The following is a 24,015-nucleotide window of genomic DNA, read 5'->3' as shown; positions in this document are numbered from 1 at the left end:
TATTATATAGTCTGCCGCGTACGCCAAGACCCACAACGGAGATCCAATCACAAGACAGGTACACCAGAAAGGTATTTCGATTGGTTCTGCGTAAAGGGACCCAGACTGGGATCCAATCAGAATGCGGCATCAGATGTCCAATCACAAGATGGGTAAGGTGCAAGGTAGTTCTAATTGGTGAAGAATAATATTGGGAAATATTGAGAGGTAGAGTGAGAGGGCCTGCCACGTGGCGAAGGACTACGTCAAATAGTGTTCGTCGAGGTTCATGTTCTTCCTCTCCCTTTCCATCGTCTCTGCGACGAGCGATCGACTCGATCGTCTCTGGTTCGCCATCTTCTTCTTCTTCGATCTCGAGAGAAGAGGAGGAAGATCCGGTTGTTCGTAGCAACGGAGGAGGAGGGAGGAGGAGGAGGAAGAAGAGGATTTGTTATTGGCGTAGAAAAGAGGAATGGCGTATAAGGCGGACGAGGATTACGATTACCTGTTCAAGGTGGTTGTGATTGGAGACTCCGGGGTGGGGAAGACGAACCTGCTCTCTCGATTCGCCCGCAACGAGTTCAGCACCGAGTCCAAGTCCACCATCGGCGTCGAGTTCGCAACCCGTACCATCCGCGTCGACGACAAGCTCGTCAAGGCGCAGATCTGGGACACCGCCGGCCAGGAAAGGTGCGAATCTTGTTAAACTGTGTCAATTTCCAATGTGTCATCTAATCCATTTGATGCATTTCCTAATCCAACTACCGAGTAAATTAATGTTACAGTTCCATAAGCTCTATTGTTTCAAATCTATTAATCATTTTAATTTCTTTGCCAGATATTGGCTCTCCCATTCCTTATCAAACCATAACGTGCGATGATTGATACATGTGATTTAGTTTTGTTTATTGAGTTCTTAGAATATTTTGCCCTCTTCCTCTTTGTTTTTCCCCGGCACAAAACTCTGTTATAAAAAATTCATCATTGTTTGAGCGGAAGATAGCAATTTCTGAATTTCAGTTGGCAGAGGTTCCGTATCTTCCATTTGCAATATTTTCTGTATCAAAAGGATTTTCGTGAGAGATGATCAAATGACATGGAATGAGGAATATAGTTTTGAGTTCAATAGGAAGGGTAATTAAGAGATTATTCTTATATTATGTGATCTCAAAACTTTGATAATCAGTATTTCTTTTATGTTTGGAGATTGAATTAGTAGCAAAAGTTTTTCATGCATAATCTGATATAATCTAATATTTGCTTGATGGACCAGAATGTATATAGTCTCTACAAGTCATTTTATAAATTCTTTTGTATCATCTGCCAACAAAAATATGAGAATGGTAATACATTGTCAAACTTTTTCCTGAAAAGAAATAACAACTGATTGTTCTGCATTATGGGTAATGCAAGAGCTCAGATACATAAACGTTTAACAAATGCCTTTTGATGATGGAGAATGGCAAGTGACTGCTATTTGACCCCTTTTTTTTATCAAGGCTTTGGATGATTCTCATTTGTCTCATAATTCATATTAGTTTATCTACTTGATTTAGCATTATATCTAAGACTTGCACATTGAAAAAAAAAAATTTAATTAGACTTGCATGAGAAATGCAGAAAACAAAAAAAAAAAACTTCTACTGATTCGGTTCAATCTAAAATGGGAGGAAATCTTGTTTTTTAGTTAGATTTAAAATATTACATGACATAAAACTGTCAATGTTGATTCTAAGCTCAGATGAAAAGGTCAAGGATAGGGAGCTAGATATCCAACATTATAATTTCTTAAGTCTATGAATACTATACTTAGGCTGAAAGGCTATTCTTTATTGATTGTGAGTGTTGAGTCGCTAAGGAGTAACATATTCAAAAATTTATATAACAGACACGAGAACAATAAAATGGATGCCTAGAGCTACTAGAAAGCATAAAAAATATTAATATGGATAAAAAGTGTTAATATCTGCAAGAAAGTAGGTATACCTTCAATGATTGATAAAAGGAGACTGAGATTGCATAGATATTATTAAAAAACTATTAATAAATAGGTTCTAGATTTAGTAGAGTTTGAATCTACTACATTGAAAGGTGTAAGGGGCAGAGTGAAATCAAAGAAAACATTATAATTCAATTGATTTGAATATTTTTGGTTTATAAAGATCAATGGAATCTCAATAATAGGTGAATATACAGCATTGAAGTAAGAATGGTTATGGGGCCAACGCCACACATTCACATTTTTGGCCATCCCAACATCCCTTGCGATGATATTAACATAATAAAATTACAGATAAATGTGCCATTGATACCAACATTTTGTCTGCATTAGACCAATAATCATTTTAGTTTAATTCTGTTGTAATCACTCAAATATTTTTGGGATAAGTTGTTAATAACTCAATCTTTAAGATAACATGAGAGTTGCATCATGCACAAACCTCCTTCCATTTAATTCGTCTTTTGTGCTTTCTTTTGTATTTTTGCTAACAACTTTGGAAGTAAAATGGCTCGATGGTACCTACAACTTGTGTTCTGACTTGTACATTAACTTGCTTTTTTCTTTTCTCATGTAGATATCGTGCCATTACTAGTGCTTATTATCGAGGAGCTGCTGGCGCCCTTATCGTCTATGACGTGACTCGCCATATCACCTTTGAAAATGTGGAGAGATGGCTGAAGGAACTAAAGAATCACACAGATCAAAACGTAGTCATCATGCTTGTGGGCAACAAGGCAGACTTGCGCCACATTAGGTCTGTCCCTCTCGAAGACGCACAGGCCTTTGCTCAAAGAGAGAACGCTTTCTTCGTCGAGACCTCTGCCCTCGAGTCCACGAACGTGGAGAATGCCTTCACTGAAGTGCTCACTCAGATCTACCACGTGGTCAGCAAGAAGATGCTAGATGTCGGCGATGATACTTCAACCGTGCCCAAGGGACAGAATATCAAGATTGGGGAGGGTGATGATGCACAAAACTCTAAGAAAGCCGGTTGTTGCTCCAACGGCTGATCCATTTCTCACTGTGCTCATGATCCTTAGCGATACGCCGCTTGCCATTTTCCAGTAGGCTCAAGGTAGTAGCAATTTTGAATGCATGATTCAGGAAACATGAAGCAACATTCTTGAAGATGACTGACTCTTTGTTACAATCATGTTCTCCTACATTTGTTTGTTTCTTTTGTCGAGTGTTAACCATCAAACACAATGGAATTTGTAAACTTTGGTTCATTCTTTGCTCATGAAATGCCTCATTCTTTGGATGAAACTTGTTGGTTGCTAACAATCATTGCAACCATCTGTTGGAATCAAATCAAATTTTATTGTTGAATCCCTAGGCTTGATGTGATATGAAATTTCAAGGGTTTATTGCTGACCAGTTTGAAGTTGAGGGTGAAATGAAAATTATAGCAAACTCTGGGGGGCGAAACAGAATTTTGTCGATTTCAAATAAATGATGTTAAAGCTGCGCCTTCGCCGTCGACGCAACCCGATCTATCCCTCTCCAGGTCCGCACCAGCGTCCTCCCCGGCGAGATCTCCGCCTTCGTCTTCCGATGGTCTCGACGCCGCTCCTCCCCGGGTAGGTTCCCTTCTTTCCCTCTTGGTTCCCTTTTGCTTGCGCCCTTTTTTTGTTCTAACTCTGGGAACTTGTTGATGTGAAACAGATGGCGAGATCGAGCGGTGAGGAGATTGGAGAAGACGGGGAAAAACTAGAGAAGGAGGCGAAGGCGGATCGCGCTTCAATATTGAGGCTGCTACTCTCGATCGTCAAGCTATTTCTGGTAAAATTTTCTGTTCGTCTTATCTCGATCGTAGCTCTACCGCTTCGTCGTTGGGAACCATTAACGATTGTTTCTTGCTCTATTCAACTTTTGATTTCTTGAAACTGTGTGTCGTCTGTCACAGTCAGTATGTTTCTTCAATGGTTGTGTGTTTATGACTGTTGATTCTTGTCATTGTTTCTGTTGTCTAGTGAAGAATGTTATTCGGCTACTAAAAATGTCTCGATTGCAAGCAATTTACTTGCTTTTCTTGTATGCCGATCCCAAGATACATTCAGACTTGTTTTATTAACAATGCAGTAATAGGGCCAAGATGACCTTACAGAGGGCACAGCTGAAGGAAAGGAGTGAAATTGCATCCACAGAGGACGCTGATAATGCCACTTGGGATCCAGAAGAACTGATGCGCCACAAAGGTCAGATACTGAATCAAAACATTTTGAAATGAAAAATAAAAATAAAAGTAGTTTTGAACTTCTCATCAGAAAACACATACAAAAAGCAAAGTGTTGGATCCCTTACAAGCAAACTAAAAGCCATAGACGCCATTTGTGAAAGCTGCCAACCACTGAGCCACAAAGTGAGTCAAGTCTAAAGATTTGGCCATTGACCTTGGCATTGAACATACTAAGGTACCTCCCTTTTTTAGCGTACTTGACTTGCAAGAAAACTCCTAAAGAATGTTGGTGCTATTAGTCAGTTTAGTGGAAAATCTTGGATGCCAATGTTTTGAAGAGCAAAAATAAGTTTATTGCCATAGAACTAGGAACAATATTATCATCAGTGTTTATTATAAATTAAATGGCTTCCTCAGAAGAATCTCTACACATGCTTCATTTACTAGTTAAATGTAAATGATCAGCTTAGATAGACACTGAAGAAGGTAGATTAAGGTCTAAAGCTCAGTATGTTGAATTTCCCCCCTTAATTTTAGGTGTTTGGTGGTAACTGAAAACATTTTGTTTGTTAATGAACAATATGAAGCTTCTAAAAGGGAATGACTCTCCTCCCTATATGAGCATCTCTCCTACTATGATTGCTAGCGAGGAGCAAAGGAACAGATTATATCTTGGTTAAAGATGACAAGACCAATATGTATTTTTTTTTTTTTTGGAATACAATCAAAGTCTCACATTAGAAATACCACTGTTAGATCCGATGAAATATATATATATATATATCTCCACAATGATACGATATTATTCACTTTGGGTCTACGCCCTCATAGTTTTGGTTTTGGACTTTATTCAAAAAGTCTTATACCAATGAGATATTTTCTATCTTATAACCTCATGATCTTTTCCATATATTTCTAATGTGGAACTTTTATTGTATCTCAATAATCTACCCCTCAAATAAAGGACCACTAGGAGTCTCTCCTTAACAATCCCAATGGATCCCTTATTGGTACGAATCCCAATAGACCCACCCTCTTAATGGTCTCAACGGACCCCTTATTAGGAGCCCCCATCATATGGATCTGCTTTGATACCACTGTTAGATAAGATGGAATCCATATATATCTCCATAACGGTATGATATTATTCACTTTGGATTAACGTTTTTATAGTTTTGTTTTTAGATTTTATCTAAAAGGTCTTGTACCAATAATGAGATATTTTCAATCTTATAATCTTAAAATTTTTTCATATATTTTTAATATAAAATTTATATTTTATATTGTTAGGCACAACCGGAGGCACCTTTAACATCAAGGGGCCTACAACTAAAAAATAAATGTGCATGGAGAATCTCCAGCTACTCTCGTGTTGGTCTCATAAAACCAAGAGAATACTTAACTATCTTGACCACCGACCGGCATAGCTGTCCCTATGGTGACCTCTAAAATGGCCATCATCTGCCCACTAAATTATTCTAGAAACAGTGCTACTGTCAGTGCAGTAGAAAACAATTAAGTCAAAGTATTTATCATGTTCTTCTATTCTGTTACTGTTTATCTTATGACTGTTTTTGTGATGTTTATGGCAAACTTAGTCCAGTTTTGGACATGCAGAGGTCTTCTTCCTCTTCTCATGCAGCCAAACCATGTCAGTAACTGTCTAAAAAGAGAACTGCCATCACTGACTGCAAAACAATGGAGCTGATTAGCACATCCCCAATTCTTACATTTCTCTCGGTTGGATACATTTGTACTGCTACCAACACCATGGAAGCTACAGCAAGGAAAAGAGTTGAACAAAAATGGCAGCACAAGATAATTCATTATCCTTAACAGTTCATGCTGCCATGTTCAGCAGCATAAGGAGAAAGTTTTCCGTGATCATTCCCGGCGTTGGCCTTGTTCTGCGGTCGCACTTCTTGCAGCATCTTCACCACCCTCTTCATCGACGGGCGATTGATGGGGAGGGAGCTGGCACAAAGAAGGCCAATATTCAGCACCTGAATTATCTCCTCCTTGTAGCTCAGATCAAGCTTTGTATCAATCACATGCTCCATGCCCTTGTGTTCTATCATACTGCAGACCCAATTCACAAGATCTTTCTCACCGTACTCCGGATCGAGGGGCAATTTTCCGGTGATCAGCTCCAGAATTACCACTCCGAAGCTGTAGATGTCGCTCTTCTCATTCACCCTCAGTGTGTATGCATATTCTGAAGTGGTTATCAGTTTTTCAAGTAAGTAAGAGTTTCAAATCTTTAGCTATGAATTAACAGAGTTTCGAGATTGACAGACCTGGAGCTATGTATCCACAAGAACCAGCAATCACAGACATGGATTTAGGTCCCTTCTCAATGACCTCCACAGCTTTCGCCACCCCGAAATCGGCCACCTTGGCTCCGAATTCTCCATCCAGCAAGATGTTGTTAGACTTGACATCCCGGTGGACGATCGGCGGCACGCAGCCATGGTGCAGGTAGGAGAGCCCCTCTGCTGCGTCGAGTGCAATCTTGTACCTCGCCGGCCAGTCGAGAACGATCACTTTGCTGCTGTGCAACAGGTCCCCCAAGCTTCCATTGGGCATGTACTCGTACACCAGCAGCTTGTTATCCTTTTGAGTGCAGCAGCACCAGAGCTTCACGATGTTCTTGTGCCTGATCTTGCCTAGTGTCGCAACCTCTGCTTCGAAGGCATCGTCCATGGAAGAGTTCAAGTTTGCCACCTGCGACTTCGCTGCGCACCAGAGCTTCTTCACCGCGACGGTCTCTCCGCTGCTCAGCGCGACCTTGTAGACCTTGCCGGACGCGCCGCTGCCGATGAGGTTCTCTTCGTCGAGGGAGTCCAAGATCTCATACTCGCTGAATCCTAGTTTGTGGAAGGACTTCAGCGTCCACTTGGACTTGTCCATGGCTTTCTTGTACTTGCGGTACCTGCGGATGAACCAGGCGACGCCGGCGATGAGAATTAAGCCGGCGAGGATAAGGATCGACCTGAGCAGCCAGATGAATCCATGGAGGTTGCTGGTGGTCTCCGCTGAGGCAGGGCAGAGCCCTGCTATGTCGCCGCAGAGTCCAGGGTTCCCCAAGAAGCTACTCCGGAAGGCTTCGTTTGCGAACACGGGCGGAATTGCGCCGGAGAGCTGGTTGTTGGAGAAGTTGAATTGGCTCAGCTTCAGGTTCTGAAGTTGGTCGGGGATTTCGCCGGTGAGGTCGTTGTTGGAGAGGTCGAGGTAGTTGAGCACCGGGAGGCTACCGAGCTCAGGAGGCACGCCGCCCGTTAAGCCATTGTTGGCGAGATTGAGATCGATGAGCTTCTTCCAGGATTGGATTCCGCGGAGCAGTTCACCGGAGAGGGAGTTGTTGTGGAGGTCCAGCCGGCCGAGGTTGGCCAAGTCGCCGAGCGACGCAGGGAGCGGCCCGGCGAGCCGGTTGTTCCCCGCGGCGATCTCGTATAACTTCTTCGCAGCTCCTATCTCCGACGGGATGATGTCGGAGAACTGGTTGTCTTCGATGAGGAGCGAGGAGAGGTTGGCGGCGCCGGAGATCACCGGAGAGATGCCGCCGGACAAAGCGTTGTCTCTCAGATCAAGCAGAGAGAGATGCGGCAGCCCCCAGAGGCCGCTGGGAACCGGACCGCTCAGCGCGTTGCTCTGGAGGCGAAGCCGATTCAGCGTCCGGCACCGGCCGAGGCCGTCGGGAACTCCCCCGGAGAAGGAATTCTGTATCAGGAGCAGCTGCTGCAGCACGCCGCGGTCGCAGATGCTTGCAGGGATCTCGCCGGAGAGCTTGTTCGTCGACAGATCCACCGTCACCAGCGGCGTCGTCTTCCCCAAATCCGCCGGGAGGGAGCCGCTGAGCTGGTTCTTATAGAGCCGGAGATCGGCCAAGCTCTTGGACCGCGCGACGCCGGCGGGGATCCCACCCGTCAGCTGATTCGTGTGCGAGTGGAAGCTCTCGAGCAGCGGCGCGTCGAAGATGTCGTCGGGGAGCGGACCTACGAGCTGGTTCAGAGACGCGTCGAAGTTGCGCAGCGCAGCGAGCTCGCCGAGCCCGGCGGGGATGCGACCAGAGAGCGAGTTGTTGTACAGCTCGACCTGGATTAAGCCGGGCAGCCTGGCGAGGAACTCCGGGATTCCGCCTTGGAGGTGGTTGCAGGAGAGGTCGAGGTAGGCAAGCTTCGAGAGCCGGCCAAGCGACGGCGGAATCTCCCCGTCGAGGTTGCAGTCGCCGAGGGAGAGCGTGTCGAGGACAGAGAGGTTCCCGAGGGACGCCGGGATGGGCCCGGCGTCGAATGGGTTGTACCGGAGGTCGAGCACCCGGAGAGTGGAGACATCGCCGAGGAAGTCAGGGACGGTGGAGGTTAGCAGGTTGTAGACGAGATTGAGCGTTTCGAGTTGGGGGAAGCGGCCGAAGGCCGGCGGGATGCCGCCGGAGAAGTTGTTGGAGGAGAGATCGAGGTGGGTGAGGTTGGGCAGCGCCGCCAGCGCGCCGGGCAGCGGGCCGACGAGGTTGTTCATGGATAAGTTCAGGACGGAGAGGGCGTCGCAGCCGGCGAAGGCGGGGCCGGCGAGGGTGCCGTTGATGTAGTTGTAGGAGAGGTCGAGGGAGGCGAGGTGGGGGAGGCGGCAGAGAGTGGAAGGGAAGGGGCCGGAGAGGTCGAAGCCGGTAAGGTTAACGGAGGTCACCGCGCCGGTGGAGTTGCATCCGACGCCCCTCCACGCGCAGGGCGCGTCGTCGTCGGCGTTCCAGGAGGAGAACGCGTCGGGTGGCGCCTCCAGGCCGCCCTTGGCCTCCAGCAAAATGCGGCCCTCTTGGTTGACGGAGTAGGCCCCATGGAAGAGGAAGGCGGAGACGAGGGCGAGGAGAAGAAGAAGAAGAAGAAGGCGAGGTGTGATCATGGCCGCCTCTGTTCTGTTTCAAGGCGGAGGAGAAGAAGAGGAAGAAGACGACATGAGGAGGAGGAGGTGGTGGTGGTGGTGGACGAGTGAGTGTGAAGGATGATGAGAATGATATTAAGGAGGCAGCTCGCAAGAGAAGTCAAGCTTTGCTTTTTGTGATGTTTTAATTAATTAATTAATTAATTTTTAAATTTATTTATTTATTAATTTCTAGATTTGTGATCCAGTCACACTGATCTAGATTGATGCCGGCCTGCATTCTGTCTTTAAACTTATCTACTTTTTTATATTATTTATTTTTAAAAGATATTAATTTAATTTGAGAAATAGTTGTATTTCTGCTATTGATTTATATATGTGGTTTGTGGTTTTCTATTTAGTAGAAAAGTTGATTATATTTGTGAATATTTGCCCTAGATAAGTAGATAGTCGGGTAGTTAGATCATTTATTCATTTCTATAATAGATGAAATCTGTGTGGTCCCCACACGATCGATGTTACGATCATTTATGAAGAAGTAAATCAAAAAACTTATTCATTTATGCGGAAAGTTGACATTGTCTTGACTTCCCAACGATTCATAAAAACTATCCGAAGTAAATTTTTTATAATGATCGGCACCACTGTCGAAACACCACCGTCAAAACGATCCCAAATTCAAAAAATCTCCTAAGGGAATTTTGGATTCACAAGTTCCACTGTGTTGATAAGAGATTTCACTGCTAAAAGAACACCTCAGTCAACAGACCCCTCAAGGGGATTTTATTTGTTGCTAAAAGGACTTAGAACTCGGAATCTTTAGGCAATACATGTCTCCATGCTTACTACTTGAGATAAGTCATTTCGACTAAAAATTATCCATGTAAACTTTTTATAGTGACCGACACCACCATCAAAATGACCTTATATTCAAAAAATCTCTTAAGGATTTTTTGGATGCACGGTTCCACTGTGTTGATAAGAGATCTCATTGTCAAGACAGACCCCTACTCATTTTAGGATTTACCACTTGAGATAAACCACTACAACAAAAAAAAAATGATGAATTATACGGAGAGTTTCATTCCCTCGTGGTCTCATAGTCAAATACTCATGGATTCAATAGAATTCTCACCGAGTTGTAGATCAAGGTGCCATAAAATAAAAATCTTATTTAGCTCGAGTCCGATCGAATCATGTTGTAAAAGTAAGTGTTCCTCGACTCCCTTAGTTACAGTTATGTACACACAATAGAATCCTATTTAGTTAGAGTTATGAACTAGTTGATTCCGAGAATACTCTACGTAAGATCACATGCGAGCGATGTCTTGTTCACCTAATTGATCTCGTCACAAGCGAATAACATAATATTTAGTCTAAGTCTAATTAGTTGATCGATCATTCTAAATGGAGTTCAAGTTGGCAAAGGAAGTATATATTTGTTTGGTTGTAACAACTTGAGTCCAACTAATATTGAAATTCTTGGCCCTAGTGTTGATTGTGAAATTTGTAAATAGACAAATAAATTATAAAAATGGATAGATGATGAAAGCAAACAGAATACTTTACATTTTATATTTTTAAATAATTTACAAAATGCTCTTACAGTTTTATTATTACTATTTCACCTTTATAAGAGGGATGAATCCATATGTGTGACTGATGGATAAATAAGATAGAATGTCTCTTTGTTTCCTTCCACGTGTCACCATGAGATAATGCAATATTGCATATATTGACACACTTATTAAATCACTAGGTTACCATTACTAATTAAAAATTAACATGTGATATGTTTTATGCTTTAAGGAGTTGAGGTGTACTCATCCGACCTAACTCAAGCCTAATATGTTTGTATTATTACTAATTAATTGTCTATTCTAAATTTAACCACTATATGATAGACAATGTTATTTGTTTTTTTAGCAATCTTATATTATAATTAATGTTGGAGGAATCATCATTCATGCTTATCTTGAAAGTTAATCTACAAAATGTCATATTCATTTTTATGAATTTTGTGTATAATTAATGAGCATGTTTACTTTAAATTGGTTTATATATGAATTTTGATACCCTGCACGCTTAATCTTACACGCGTTGTCCGTGATAGAAGATTCCGAGATCCAAAAGTATTTTGAGCGCTCGAAATAGAAATAGTATCATTATTTATTTATTTGTTATTTATTTTTTTAATTTACAATTAAATCATTTAAGATTTTCCTTTTAAGGTTTAGAGGGCTGAGTTATAGTATTAAGCAAAAATAAAAAATAAAAATAAAAAAATTTAGTTGCTTAGAGTGTGTTGGATAAGAAGTGCGGGATAACAACCTAAAGAAATAAACAAAATTTAGTTGCTTAGAGTGTGTTAGTTTCCTTTTTTTATTTTAATTTTTTTTATGCTTAATATTATAATCTTTCTAAATCCTAAAGAGAAAATTTTAAATGACTTAATGGTAAGTAAAAAAATAAAATAAAAATAAAAAATGACCTTGTTATTGTTCCAAGCGCCCAAAATTTTATGGCACGAATGAGTCGTGCGAGATAAGACGCGCAGAATATTAGAATCATATCTATCTATATATATATCATAAAATAAATTTATTCATGTAGATGAATCAAAATGGATAGTGTTCAAACTTATTTATCTATGTCATCAAGTTCTATCGAACTTAAGTCAAACTCAAGCATTTATTGAGCACAATTATTTCTAGTAGGTGTTAATCATATACATTTTTATATCGAATGAATATAAATAATTTTCTATCAAGTCCATGAGTTTGTTATGTTCATGTGTAGCTTTAGGCATCATTAGAGAACCATAAGCATATTTAAATGGTACATTAACAAGTAACTACAACTGTGAATCATGAACATTGTCCTTTAGAGTAAAATATGATCCACAATTCAAATCTAGTCGAATGGGTCGGACACGATCGAGACTTATCGAGGCCTGATTCAAATTTGGTTGTGGTGGATCATACCAATAATTGGATTATTTATTTTATTTTTTCTTTTCTAGTGAATAACATACTCAATTATTGGAGTGACTTAAGAGACCTTTGGAGTTGCACCAACCAATCTTTTTCCATGTCAACAAAAAAAAACATTATCGTACTAAAAAATAATTATGTGGCCAGCTAGTGTGATGCAATGCCAATGGACCTAATTTGACTCATATAAATAATTATTTAAAAATTATTATTATTATTATTAGTATAATTTGTTATTTGATCTTGATATTTGAAAGCTATTCTTCTTCTTTCATATCTCTTCCTTTCTTTTCCTTCTATGAGCACTAAGTTATAGTGGGATGACAATTTAATTGTTACTCAAACATGGTTGGATGATTCATGACTAACAAGAAGGCCGACCGGCCTAGAGGGGTTCATCACCAAGTCGTCTAGTGTGCTCTTGGTGGGATTTGAAAATCGTAGAAGACGAAAACCTACATAAGGTCATCCAATTTGGCTATCCGATCGAAGATTGTTGGAGCAAAAGCTAATGCGGAGATAGTGCTAAAGTGTAGGCAATCTAGAAGATGTGTTAGTGGAAGCAAAAGAGGGTCAAAAAGATTGACAAAGAAGAAGTATATGTAAGTGGAGGTTATTATCGTTAAGATAATGGAATGAAGAAGTATTGGAGGAAGCTATTTGAGTTGGAGATTGAGTAAGATCGAGAGAGAAAGATAATAATAATAATAATAATAAATTAATTAAAAATGAGGAAATTTTGGGACCATATTTTGAATCGGAGGTCCAAACTTGAAATTCTTCTAAATCAAGGGCCAATCTGAATATTTTCGCCATTATGAACCGGACATTGGACCGGTCCAAGACGCAGACGTTCAAACTTGGCGGCTGTTAAAAGTTGGGGTCAACGCCTTGGGTCTATCTATTTTGACCTTATCTGTAAAGTATTATCTAGTTTCTAGAAGAATATTAATAATCAACTATTTATTAGATTACACGAAAAGATTCTCTAGACAACATTAATCTTAATTATCTTACTAATAATGATAAAATTAGTAACACAATATAACTTTTTTAAAAAATGAAAAGTGGAATTAGGAATCTAATTTTATCCTTCCAACTTATATGATTCGACTAAACCAACTTGAAGCATCCAACCATTTGAATTGCTAAAACACAAATGATTCGAGAACTTTGTTTTTCTAAACAAAAATTATGTGTTACTCTTAGTTTGTAGAATCGCGATTCGGATGGTAGGATAATACGATCCTATATCCAAAAGCATCAAATACTCATGGATTATATAGAATCGTTTTTACGATGGAATCAGAGTAGAAGAATTGATAGAATCGGAACAGGATTGGTAGGATCGGTACGATCCTATGTTACAAATAATTTTACATATTTTTTTTATTGGAGGCTGCTTTATTGGTTTTTAAATTGGATCATTTTATAAATTAAGAAAATATTTTTGAAATTGAATGCAATTATTGTTATTATATTAGTAAAAATTTTATAATTTTTTATTTTGTGATATGAAAATATAAATGTTACTGTCCTAAAATAGTAGTTAAGTTATTAATTAATTTAAATTTATATAAGTAATAATATTGACGATTATATATATATATAATTATTAATTTATATTTATATTAAATAATTTTAAATATGTTTTTAATTATTAACCATATAATATAAATTTTTTTTAAAAAAATAAAAGTATTGTACCATTCTGTATGTATCAATCCTGAATAGGATTAGGAACTATGGTGTAACTCATATACTTTGCTTGGAAGTTTGGCTCGGCTTAAAGGGAAAAACAAATATTCTACCTAATATTCATTCTCTGAGTAGAAGGAACTACTACTATTTCTCTGATTTTTTAATATAATAAATAATAAAAATAATTTAATATGTAATTAATGAAACCATTTCATAAACAAACTTAAAACTACTACACACTCGTGTGATATTAAAATATTACTTTAAAAGGTTCGTATTTATCATTAATATTCACCCAAGATCGTTGCCAAAAGTTAGTAAGGAAAGAAGATAGATTTCATTGGCACAATCAATCACGAAAAAGTATTCCCACTTTAATTTCAACAAGGAAAGGAAAGAATCTAACTTTATAAACATGTGTTCATTCCATTATCAACTTTGTAGGATTTAATTTTTGTCAAAGAATATGAGCAATAAGTATTTAATTTATCTCAAAAATATAATGTTTTTACTTTATTGTGGTGGTGGAAATTTTATAAATGTAAAGTTGAAAAACATAAAAAGTATTTTTAGTAAACTTTAAGCCTTGAGATGTAAAGTGACTCATGTGAAGTGTGAACTCTTGAAGGAGAGAACAAGGACAAAATAATAGGAGCCAAATATATATATAAATAAATATATATATATATATATAGAAAAGAAAAAAAATGTGATGTGACCATAATTTGACCATCTCATGCAATATCTTTTCTTTTATGTATAATTAAATTTTATTTTTTTAAAAAAAAATTCAATTTCATTTCATTATAAATGATTCACTACAAAAATTAACGGAAATAGCGACGGACCAATTCCGTCGCTATTCGGTCGCTAAGCGAGGTTAACGACCGATTAGCGACGGAAATCGACCGTCGCAAAAAATTCGGTCGCTGACGTCATCTTAGCGACGGAATTTAAAATTCCGTCGCTAATTAGCGACGGAATTTTTTCCGTCGCTAAATTTAGCTACGGAATTAGTTTCCGTCGCTAATTAATAGCGACGGAATTTATAATTCCGTCTCTAAATATTAGCGACGGAATTTTAAATTCCGTCGCTAATTAGCGACGGATTTATAAATTCCGTCTCTAATTTAAAGGAAAAAATTTAAAAAAAATCATTTTTAGCGACGGAATTAAAATTCCGTCGCTAATTTAAAGGAAAAAATTTAAAAAAAAATCATTTTTAGCGACGGAATTAAAATTCCGTCGCTAAATTTAGCGACGGAATTTTAATTCCGTCGCTAATTAGCGACGGATTTATAAATTCCGTCTCTAATTTAAAGGAAAAAATTTTAAAAAAAATCATTTTTAGCGACGGAATTTTAATTCCGTCGCTAATTTAAAGAAAAAAAAAATTTAAAAAAAATCATTTTTAGCGACGGAATTTTAATTCCGTCGCTAATTTAAAGGAAAAAAATTTTAAAAAAAATCATTTTTAGCGACGGAATTTTAATTCCGTCGCTAATTTAAAGAAAAAAAAATCATTTTTAGCGACGGAATTAAAATTCCGTCGCTAATTTAAAGAAAAAAAATTTAAAAAAAATCGTTTTTAGCGACGGAATTTTAATTCCGTCGCTAATTTAAAGGAAAAAAATTTAAAAAAAAATCATTTTTAGCGACGGAATTAAAATTCCGTCGCTAATTTTAAAAAAAAAATTAAAAAAAAATCATTTTTAGCGACGGAATTTTAATTCCGTCGCTAATTTAAAGAAAAAAAATTAAAAAAAAAAATCGTTTTTAGCGACGGAATTAAAATTCCGTCGCTAATTAAAATTCCGTCGTTTTTAGTATAATTTATTTTATTTTTCTGAATTTCCTATTTATATATCAAAATCTTTAAATATAATATTACAATCACATTAATCTCTAGATACAACATATCAAAATACACCAACATATCAAAATACATCACATTAATCTGAATACACCACATATCAAAATATCTGAATACAACATTAATACAATCTTAATACAATAATATCTGAATACAACACAAATATGTAGATAGACTGATACTGTATCTAATGTCAAAATACAATAATATATCAAAAACTTATCTAAACAAGCCCAACCAAAAGAGAAGATCCTACAAAAAAGACAATAAAAATAGGTTAGTAATAATTTAATTATAACAAACTATTTGAATAATGCATGCTTACAAGTAATAACTTAAAAAAAAATTAAAAGTAATAGAAATGCTAACTTACCTTGCAAACAGCTACTGATCATAAATAAGGAAGCCAGTTGAGAACACAAGAATGCCAGTTGAGAACTTTGAGCAAGTCATACACACAACACAGTTTCCTAGTGTATCCATGTTGATAGAAATCATCTTAAATAAGGAAGCCAGTTGAGAACACAAGAATGCCAGTTGAGCAACAAGATGAACCTGAGCCCCCTAGTGTGACCAAGATCAATCACTTTGAATGCGCTTCAGAGAACAGAAGTGTAGCAAATAATATAATCATCTCCAATTCTGAGTATTCTGCAACTGAATTAGATATTTCTAGCAATAAAGCTCAACCTTTTGAAGACTGTGAAGCACCCTTCAACATAGAGGAGAGAGCATGCCATTTCTATAGATCTCAATCTAAAGTCTATTTGGACCAAAAGCTAGCTCAAGTGGTATTGAATGATCATATTGCACATGGAGAGCAATAAATGATTTAGAATTATATAGAGGCTTGCCAATTAGGCCCATTTTGTCTTTGTTAATGGGCCGGGATTGAAAAAGCAAGGCCCAGTAAGGTAAGACATGTATGAACAATATATATCGGCTTAGGGATCCCGATTTGACACACAAGTTGAATAATTTATATCGGCTTACCTAGCCCGAAGCCGCAAGAGGGAAGACATTGTTCGTTATCGTGGAATTGAACCAACCGACTCGATGACACTTCATACATGGTGGATCGAAATGAACTTGAGGCTATTATTAGAACCGATAGAATCTATATATATCTCCAAAACATTATGATATTGTCTACGGGCCCACACCCTCATGATTTTATTTTTGAACTTTACCCAAAAGACCTCATATCAATTATGTCAAAAATAGTTTACTAATCAAGAATCAACATGAATCATCGTCCATTAGGGCTCTATCGAACAAGATACTTAAACTCGAATGGGATAGAAAATCAGGGGCCAAAAGTTCACTCTGAGTAACAACATTGAGCTAGTACCTTTATGCCTTCTCCTTCGATGAAGGTTATGATTCTAGCAAGCAATTCCTTTCGTCTACCTTAATTAACCTTATCGATGTATATAAAGTACAGTGTAACGTCGTTCCCACTCTGTCGAATTAAATCTAATTTAATTAAATTTAATTTCAATTAAATGGCAACTAATCAAGTGCTCGTCGCCGAAGCTGTCGATCAGAGGAGTCCTCTCTTGTCCAATGCCGGCGACGAGGAGGACCATCGCCACAAGGCGGAGGCGGTGCCGCCGCGTACTCTGCTTCAAATGGTCTACAAGAGCACTGCCGACCTCGCCAACTACCTCCCTACCGGCACCACCCTCGCCTTCCACGTTCTCGCCCCCGTCCTCACTGATGGCGGCCGCTGCGCCGCCACGGCCAACCGGGCCATGACCTCCGCACTCCTCCTCGTCTGCTGCCTCTCCTCGGCCGTCCTCACCCTCACCGACAGCTTCGCCGACGCCGCCACCGGCCGCGTCCGCTACGGCCTCGCCACCCGGCGCGGCCTCCTCGTCATCGACGGTCTGGCGCCTCCGGCGCCGGAGGTCGCGGCCGAGTACAGGCTGACGCCGGTCGACTGGCTGCACGCGCTCGTGACGCTGCTCGTGTTCGCGGCCGTGGCGCTGGCGGACCGCAACGTGGCATCGTGCTTCTACCCGATCGAGTCAGCCAACGTGGCGCAGGTGGTGGCGGCTGCGCCGGTCGTCATTGGCCTGGTCGCAAGCGCCGTCTTCGTGGCTTTCCCAACAACTCGCCACGGCGTCGGATTTCCAGTGACGCCCAAATGATGCCTTCTTCTTTTTTTCTTTTATTTATTTATCTATCTATTTTTTATTATTATTTATTAGTATGACTGATGTGGCTTTCTTCTATACACCCATAGCAATTTTTTATTTTTATTTTTGAATTTAATTGCTTTGTTTCTAATTATTTTTTAATATAATTTTAAAATTGTCAAGCCGAATGAGCCAACAAATTTAGTTAGTTAAGTTGGTCGAATGGACTGGCAGGATAGATCGAGCCACAGGAGACACGTGTCTAATAAAGACAATTTCTAACTTTTAATCATATATATTTTTATAAATAAATCCATTAAACAATTTATCTCGAACTTGAAATTCTATCTCCAACTCCAATAACGCCTATGATTCCGCCTTCACATGGAGATAATGCCCTCCAACTAAAGTATATTTAGCCATAATTTGGCTTGAATAACTATTTTATTAAAAAGGTCAAAAATTAAAAGGGCACTCTATTATATCATAATTATCAAGATAAAAATCATTATATATATATAATATATATATGAAAGTCTACTAAAGTCAGGCCTCCACTCACTCTTCCAATTTGTTCCTCCTCAATCTCCGCAAGAACATACGGTCAATGAATTGGAAAAGAAGAATTTTAAAGTAAACAAAACAAAATAAGAAGACTCCTATAAATTCAAGTAAGCTAAAGCAACACCATCATACTTCAAATTGATCTCCTTCCATGGCTTCCTCAGTGAACTTCTTACTCTTCTCCTCCCTCCTCCTCACCTCTTTATCCATCTCTTCGCCTGCAGTCACTGCAAGAACTCCGGCAACTACAACCACAGTCGTCGTCCCTGAGGCGACGCCGGCAGTCCAAGTCGAGAAAGCTGCACAATTCAGCACTCATAGTCATCCCTCTCCCACCACCAAGTATAAGTTTTCTACTGTATCTTTCTGCAAAATTCTGCATCTTTCTTTTACTGTTTCCCTATCAGATTAATCTCTAAATTTACTGAAAATAAATGGTTTGAACAGAACGAGCTACGAGGAGAAGGAACCCAAAGCTCAGCAAGGTTACAGGAATGAGAAGTATGGAATGAGTGACACATTGTTCTTAGAAAATGGGAAATATTTTTATGATACTGGTGCTGATAAAGGATATGGATTATATGCTGGGATTGGCTTAAAGGGTGCTGAGCATTATACGTATAATAATTATAATGACGAGGCAAATAACTATGACAGAGAGATCAATGGAGAAAATGAAGAGTACAATCCATGAAAGATTTTGATCAATGTAGCAAATTAAGAGTTTGACAGTAGTATCTAAATTAAAAATAAGTATGTACTAGTGATGGTTTTATTTGGGTTGAAGCAATGTTTAATGTGCATGATTGGGGGGTTTGATGCAAAAGGATGTTTGAACTATGTATGCGCTAGTTTTTAAATAACCTAATTCCTTATTAGTGATATTATATTATTTTGAAGGAGAAAAAACTCCATTGCGTGCATGTTTTATATAGAGTCTGAATGAACTAAGTTGAAATACAAAGTTACTCTCTTCTCATGCACCAGTAGTCCCTTCCTTTTTTCCTTTTTTTTTTTGGGTAGCCTCTCCTCTTCTTGGCTTCAAGGATCGTATTAATGAATATCGATTCATTTTGCACTTTGGCCTTCTTGATAGGGAAGAGCTAGTTCAGTATTGAGTCACCCTTCTCCTGCAATTCATTCCATCATGCAGTTTTGTATCCGATGATCCTCTCTTCCACTTATCTTAGGCATGACACCCCTCTCCCTTCCTCCATGGATGTGTATTTCACCTACCATTTGACTCTCATGAGGTGCAACCATCTTGGCCTTTCCCAACCAAAGTCTACTCATCCCCAATGACCACGACCTTATCTACTCTGTTATCGGCAACCTTCCTTTTACCCTTCATGACTAGTGACTATCATGAGTGCTCTCTTTTAGGAATGCTTTGTCTGTAGAAAACAATCTTAGTTCAACCATTGGTGTCTAATATTTAAGGTTGAGTTGTCATGATTTCTAAGAGAATTCTTGTAATTTAATTTTTCTAGATAAATAAGGATTTTTTGTAAAAAAATAAAAATTTAGGATGATATTTGGGAACTCTTTCCTCGTGCATCCATAGTGCCCTCCTTTATCACATCAAACCTCTCCTCAACATCAACAATGTAATCACAATTTGTGATCCACTTTGCCTTTTGACCCAACCCAATGATGACAGTCTCCATTCTCCTCATGCACCCTCCAGCCTCCATAGGTTCTCATCGAGTGATTTTAACTTTCAGTTTATCATCGGCACCGATTAACCTCTCTCTTTCCTCCTCACATAGTCATCCTACCTTCTATGTCTTACAAGCCACAACCCTTCAGCCTTTCCTAGCCATGGTATCCTCTTCTTCAATGTCTACGCCCCACTTAGTCCATCGGTGACAACCCTACCTTTGGCCTTCTCTGCCGATGATTACTATCAATGCCCTCTTTCTATAGTTCCTTCTCTAGAGAAAATAAATAAATGACAGCATCAATTGGGTTCTTTTAATTATAATAAGTACCATTTTTGCTCCTCTATGGACTTCACATTCTAAAATCCAAACTAAATGACTAACTTTTTCTAATCATAAAATCTAAGGTCATCTTTGTGTAGAATGTGACTTCATAAGATCCTAAATTGGTAGTTAAAGCTTAGTCAATATAATCCTAAATATCCAAAATACATGAAAGATATAGCTTACCTGTAAGGAGAAATCCAAACTTCCAAAAAATTCACTCAACTCCATTCCTCGTTTAGTTACTGGGACACCACCACCTGTTCATTCATAAAATTCAAGTTTCAAGTGACTTTCCTAAACATCGCTTAGGTACGTTTCAATTCATATTGCAAAAAATATAACATGCAGACTTAGTGTAGACATAATGACAAAAAACATCAATTAGTCCATTCAGTAGAAAGAAATCTATCAAGTACACAGGTCATCTATAATTTACATTAAAAAATGAGTGTGATATCAGAGTAAAAGTATTATAGATATTCTTGCTTCCAACAGATTCTAAACAATAAGGTGTGACAAACGTCAAGTATGGTTGCAAAGGAGTAGAAAGAACATTTAACTGAGTTTCAAAATCACTCAATCTAACACAACCCTAAGTCCCCTTTATGAAAATACAACCAAAGACAAGGCTCACATTTGTCAAGAACAAAAAGGAACCTTGATAAACAAGAAGAAATTCGTGCCCTAGTCAGATGCTAATGCAAGAGACACAATGCAGAACCAAAAACAGCAAGACAAGATGAATCTTAAGCAAAAGAAGCTATATTCCTTCAGCACTAAACATCAAGTCATTCTAAGAGTAAAGCCAGGAGAGGAACGGCAATACCGTCAGCATGCTAGAGCCTCCGATATCGAAGAATGACGGGGCCAATGTCGAACGCGATCCCTAGGAAGGCCTGCCAAGTCGAATAAGCCGGCTCGATTAATGCGGAAGGAAAGGGAAGCGAATAGGCAAGCGCGAGGAGAGGAGACAAAACCTGTCGAAGTCCGAGTGAAAAAGCTGCGAGAAGGACGGCCGGAAGCGTGGGTTCTCCGGTGACGGCGAGGATCTGGGCCGATGCCCGGAGGAGAACGGGACGAAACCCCATGAATGACTTGGATGCGAATATCCCTTCACACCAAAAATATTTATTTGCATTTATTTCTATAAAAGGAAAAGGGAAAAAAAACTGCGTTTGCCGGGAGTCGAACCCGGGTCTATTGCTTGGAAGGCAATTATCCTAACCGTTGGACTACAAACGCTACGACATTGATCAATCATGAAGAATTCCTTTACCAAACTGCTAACGTCATAAAAGTGAAGGCAGATTCTCTTCTCTACAAGACTTTTAATCTTTTTAAATAAAATACACATTTTCCTATGTGTATATATTTAATAAATATTAATTTTGATGAATAAAAAATGATTTAAAACTCAGAAGCTACATATGAAATCCCTTCTCAAAGGTGACTTGACGAATTGCATGATGATTAAGGTGTAGAAAATTATGGCAATTGTCACCTGCAGCTGACACCGTTGAACTAACCTCATTTCATTTCATTTCATATCAATCATATCGACCAAAGTATAGAATGTATCGTATTGTACAGACGACATGACAAGTCAATACGTCACATCAAAATCAAATGCCTCTTAACAAATTTCTGATCCCACGGTTCAGTTGATGGACCGACCGGGTTTATTCGGTGACCCGCGGTTCGTTAATGTTAAAGCCGGAGGTTCTTTCTCTTCCTCTTCCTCTTCCTCTTCCTCCGCCCGTCCCCGTCGCCGTCATCTCAAACCGTGAGCTTCTCCTCCTCCTCCTCCTCGACCTGTCGAACCACACAATAGATATCTTATCGCCGTCGCCTGTCGATTCGACGGGCCGATCGACGTGTGCATGAAATGCCATGCACCTCTCCATGGCAACGATTGGCATTCCCTTCCTCGACATCCACCAGTAATCACTCCTCCGTCTTCTTCTTCTCTTCGTGACTTCTCCGGTGCATGCGAGATTCATAAAGCTGATGTGATGGAATTCGCCCCATGATTTATTGAGTCCTGTACTGTTCCTTTCTCACCATCTCTCTGACAGATTGGGATTTTGCGGCAGCTTTATCTGATGGGAGATCACCTCAAATGCCTCTGTTTTCCTATCTGTTCCTCTGTCTGACACCCAAAATACCTGCACACTTTCTCACGCGCGCACCAATTCCCCTCTGACCTCCGCCATGGCTGAGCTCACAAGCGGCTCTGCTCTGTAGCATAGCAGAGCAGACAGAGCGGAGCAGAGAGAGCTCACTCTCCGTTTTCCTCCAGGATTAGATAGGAAGCAAGGGCTACGGCATGGCTACCTCTGACACGCCTTGATTCGTCCTGCTCATTTAAGTCGCACAAGCTCCACCTCTCTTCCCTCTTTATAAGCAGAGTTTGAGAGCTTGTGTTGACGTATGATTTCGATCGTGGAATGGCAAAAAATTTGATCTTTGGCTCATTCGATCCGATCAGCAGTGTTGAAATGGATAACTATGTCGCCGGCGAGGCTCAGCTGCCGCCCGGTTTCCGATTCCACCCTACCGACGAGGAACTCATCACGCACTACCTCCTCAAGAAAGTGCTCGACGTCAACTTCGCCGGCAGGGCCATTGCCGAGATCGACCTCAACAAATGCGAGCCATGGGAGCTCCCAGGTTCGATTTTTCGACTCTTCTCTGTTAATCAACCAGCAAGATCTCGTGGTTTGATTGGGTGATAAGTTGATTGCAGAGAAGGCGAAGATGGGGGAGAAGGAATGGTACTTCTTCAACCTTCGCGATCGGAAGTACCCCACCGGACTGCGGACCAACAGAGCAACAGACGCCGGGTACTGGAAGGCGACGGGGAAGGACCGCGAAATCTACAGCTCCAAGGCGACTGCGCTGGTGGGGATGAAGAAGACGTTGGTGTTCTACAGAGGGAGAGCTCCCAAGGGCGAGAAGAGCAACTGGGTGATGCACGAGTACAGGCTCGAGGGCATGTTCGCCTACCATTTCTTGTCGAGATCTTCCAAGGTGAGACCCATAGATACAGTTTTGATTTGACTTTGGATCGAGCTCGATCTGTGGATGTTCTGTGAGGATTCTGTGGGAAATGAGTGTTGTTGCAGGAGGAATGGGTAGTTTCCCGCGTGTTTCAGAAGTGCGGCGGTGGGGGAAACAGCGGGAAGAGGACCCGCTTCGCGTTCGCCGGCGAGAGCGCCCCCGAGAGGGAGGCGGCGCCCGTGCCCTGCTTCTCCACCACCGCCGTCTCCTTCATGGGCCTCCACTTCCCGCCAGCTCCTCCGTCCGGCTTCGCCGGAGGCTTCCAGAGCCTGAGGTCACTGCCGGAGAATCTTCACTTGCCGTTTCTCATACCCAGTGCGCCCGCGCCGCCGCCGCCGTTGATCGATTCGGCGGACTCGGGGTTACCGTCGGATTTCCATCGGACGACCGAGACTGGAGCTGCTCTGCGGGGCCACCAGATGCCTGTGGGGTCCACGGAGCTAGATTGCGTTTGGAGCTTCTAAAACGTCCTGTTTGTTACCAGCGGCAGTCGCTACGACACGTGTCGCTTTGTGACGTGAATTTCAGATTACGAAAAAGAAAGCGTGGTCCAGTATTAAATTGCGAGCCTGAAATTTAATTACTATAATGCCTTTCACGTGTTCACTCACGTGCTCCGCATGATGGACTCTTGGTTCCCGCACAAGGCCGTCAGAT

The 24,015-nt window shown here is 40.2% G+C and overlaps 4 protein-coding genes, 1 long non-coding RNA gene, 1 other non-coding gene and 1 pseudogene across 6 annotated transcripts; 4 read left to right on the top strand and 3 right to left on the bottom strand.

The window, feature by feature from the left end:
* Positions 1-295: 295 nt before the first annotated feature.
* On the top strand, positions 296-3,247 carry LOC141823411 (ras-related protein RABA1f-like). Its single transcript, XM_074710690.1, has 2 exons — positions 296-669; positions 2,556-3,247. Exons 1-2 carry the CDS (start codon positions 452-454, stop codon positions 2,989-2,991), a joined length of 654 nt encoding a protein of 217 aa, XP_074566791.1. The 5' UTR covers positions 296-451; the 3' UTR covers positions 2,992-3,247.
* A 2,598-nt stretch (positions 3,248-5,845) lies between these two features.
* Positions 5,846-9,158, bottom strand: LOC141823409 (uncharacterized). The gene is made up of 2 exons (XM_074710689.1): positions 6,458-9,158; positions 5,846-6,375 (listed from the first exon to the last, which is right to left on the bottom strand). The coding sequence occupies exons 1-2, from the start codon at positions 9,057-9,059 to the stop codon at positions 5,993-5,995; spliced, it is 2,985 nt and encodes a 994-aa protein (XP_074566790.1). The 5' UTR covers positions 9,060-9,158; the 3' UTR covers positions 5,846-5,992.
* Positions 9,159-16,118: 6,960 nt separating this feature from the next.
* Positions 16,119-21,197, bottom strand: LOC141822972 (uncharacterized). Its single transcript, XR_012601379.1, has 3 exons — positions 21,125-21,197; positions 20,482-20,555; positions 16,119-16,202 (listed from the first exon to the last, which is right to left on the bottom strand). It is a non-coding gene; the product is annotated as an uncharacterized LOC141822972 (long non-coding RNA).
* Positions 16,961-17,758, top strand: LOC141822720 (protein DMP6-like; annotated as a pseudogene).
* LOC141825676 (uncharacterized) lies at positions 18,460-19,202 on the top strand. Its single transcript, XM_074713061.1, has 2 exons — positions 18,460-18,652; positions 18,758-19,202. Exons 1-2 carry the CDS (start codon positions 18,462-18,464, stop codon positions 19,002-19,004), a joined length of 438 nt encoding a protein of 145 aa, XP_074569162.1. The 5' UTR covers positions 18,460-18,461; the 3' UTR covers positions 19,005-19,202.
* A 271-nt stretch (positions 21,198-21,468) lies between the features above and the next one.
* On the bottom strand, positions 21,469-21,540 carry TRNAG-UCC (transfer RNA glycine (anticodon UCC)). The gene has a single exon. It is a non-coding gene; the product is annotated as a tRNA-Gly (tRNA).
* Positions 21,541-22,790: 1,250 nt separating this feature from the next.
* On the top strand, positions 22,791-23,822 carry LOC141824778 (protein CUP-SHAPED COTYLEDON 2-like). The gene is made up of 3 exons (XM_074712115.1): positions 22,791-22,968; positions 23,045-23,328; positions 23,424-23,822. The coding sequence occupies exons 1-3, from the start codon at positions 22,797-22,799 to the stop codon at positions 23,820-23,822; spliced, it is 855 nt and encodes a 284-aa protein (XP_074568216.1). The 5' UTR covers positions 22,791-22,796.
* Positions 23,823-24,015: the final 193 nt, after the last annotated feature.

This window comes from Curcuma longa, chromosome 3 (assembly GCF_044706935.1).
Source record: "Curcuma longa cultivar G26 ecotype Majalengka, Jawa Barat chromosome 3, ITB_CL_G26_1.1, whole genome shotgun sequence".
Classification (NCBI taxonomy): Eukaryota; Viridiplantae; Streptophyta; class Magnoliopsida; order Zingiberales; family Zingiberaceae; genus Curcuma; species Curcuma longa.
The sequence above is the reverse complement of the archived record's forward strand: the minus strand, read 5'-3'. Positions and strand labels throughout refer to the sequence as shown.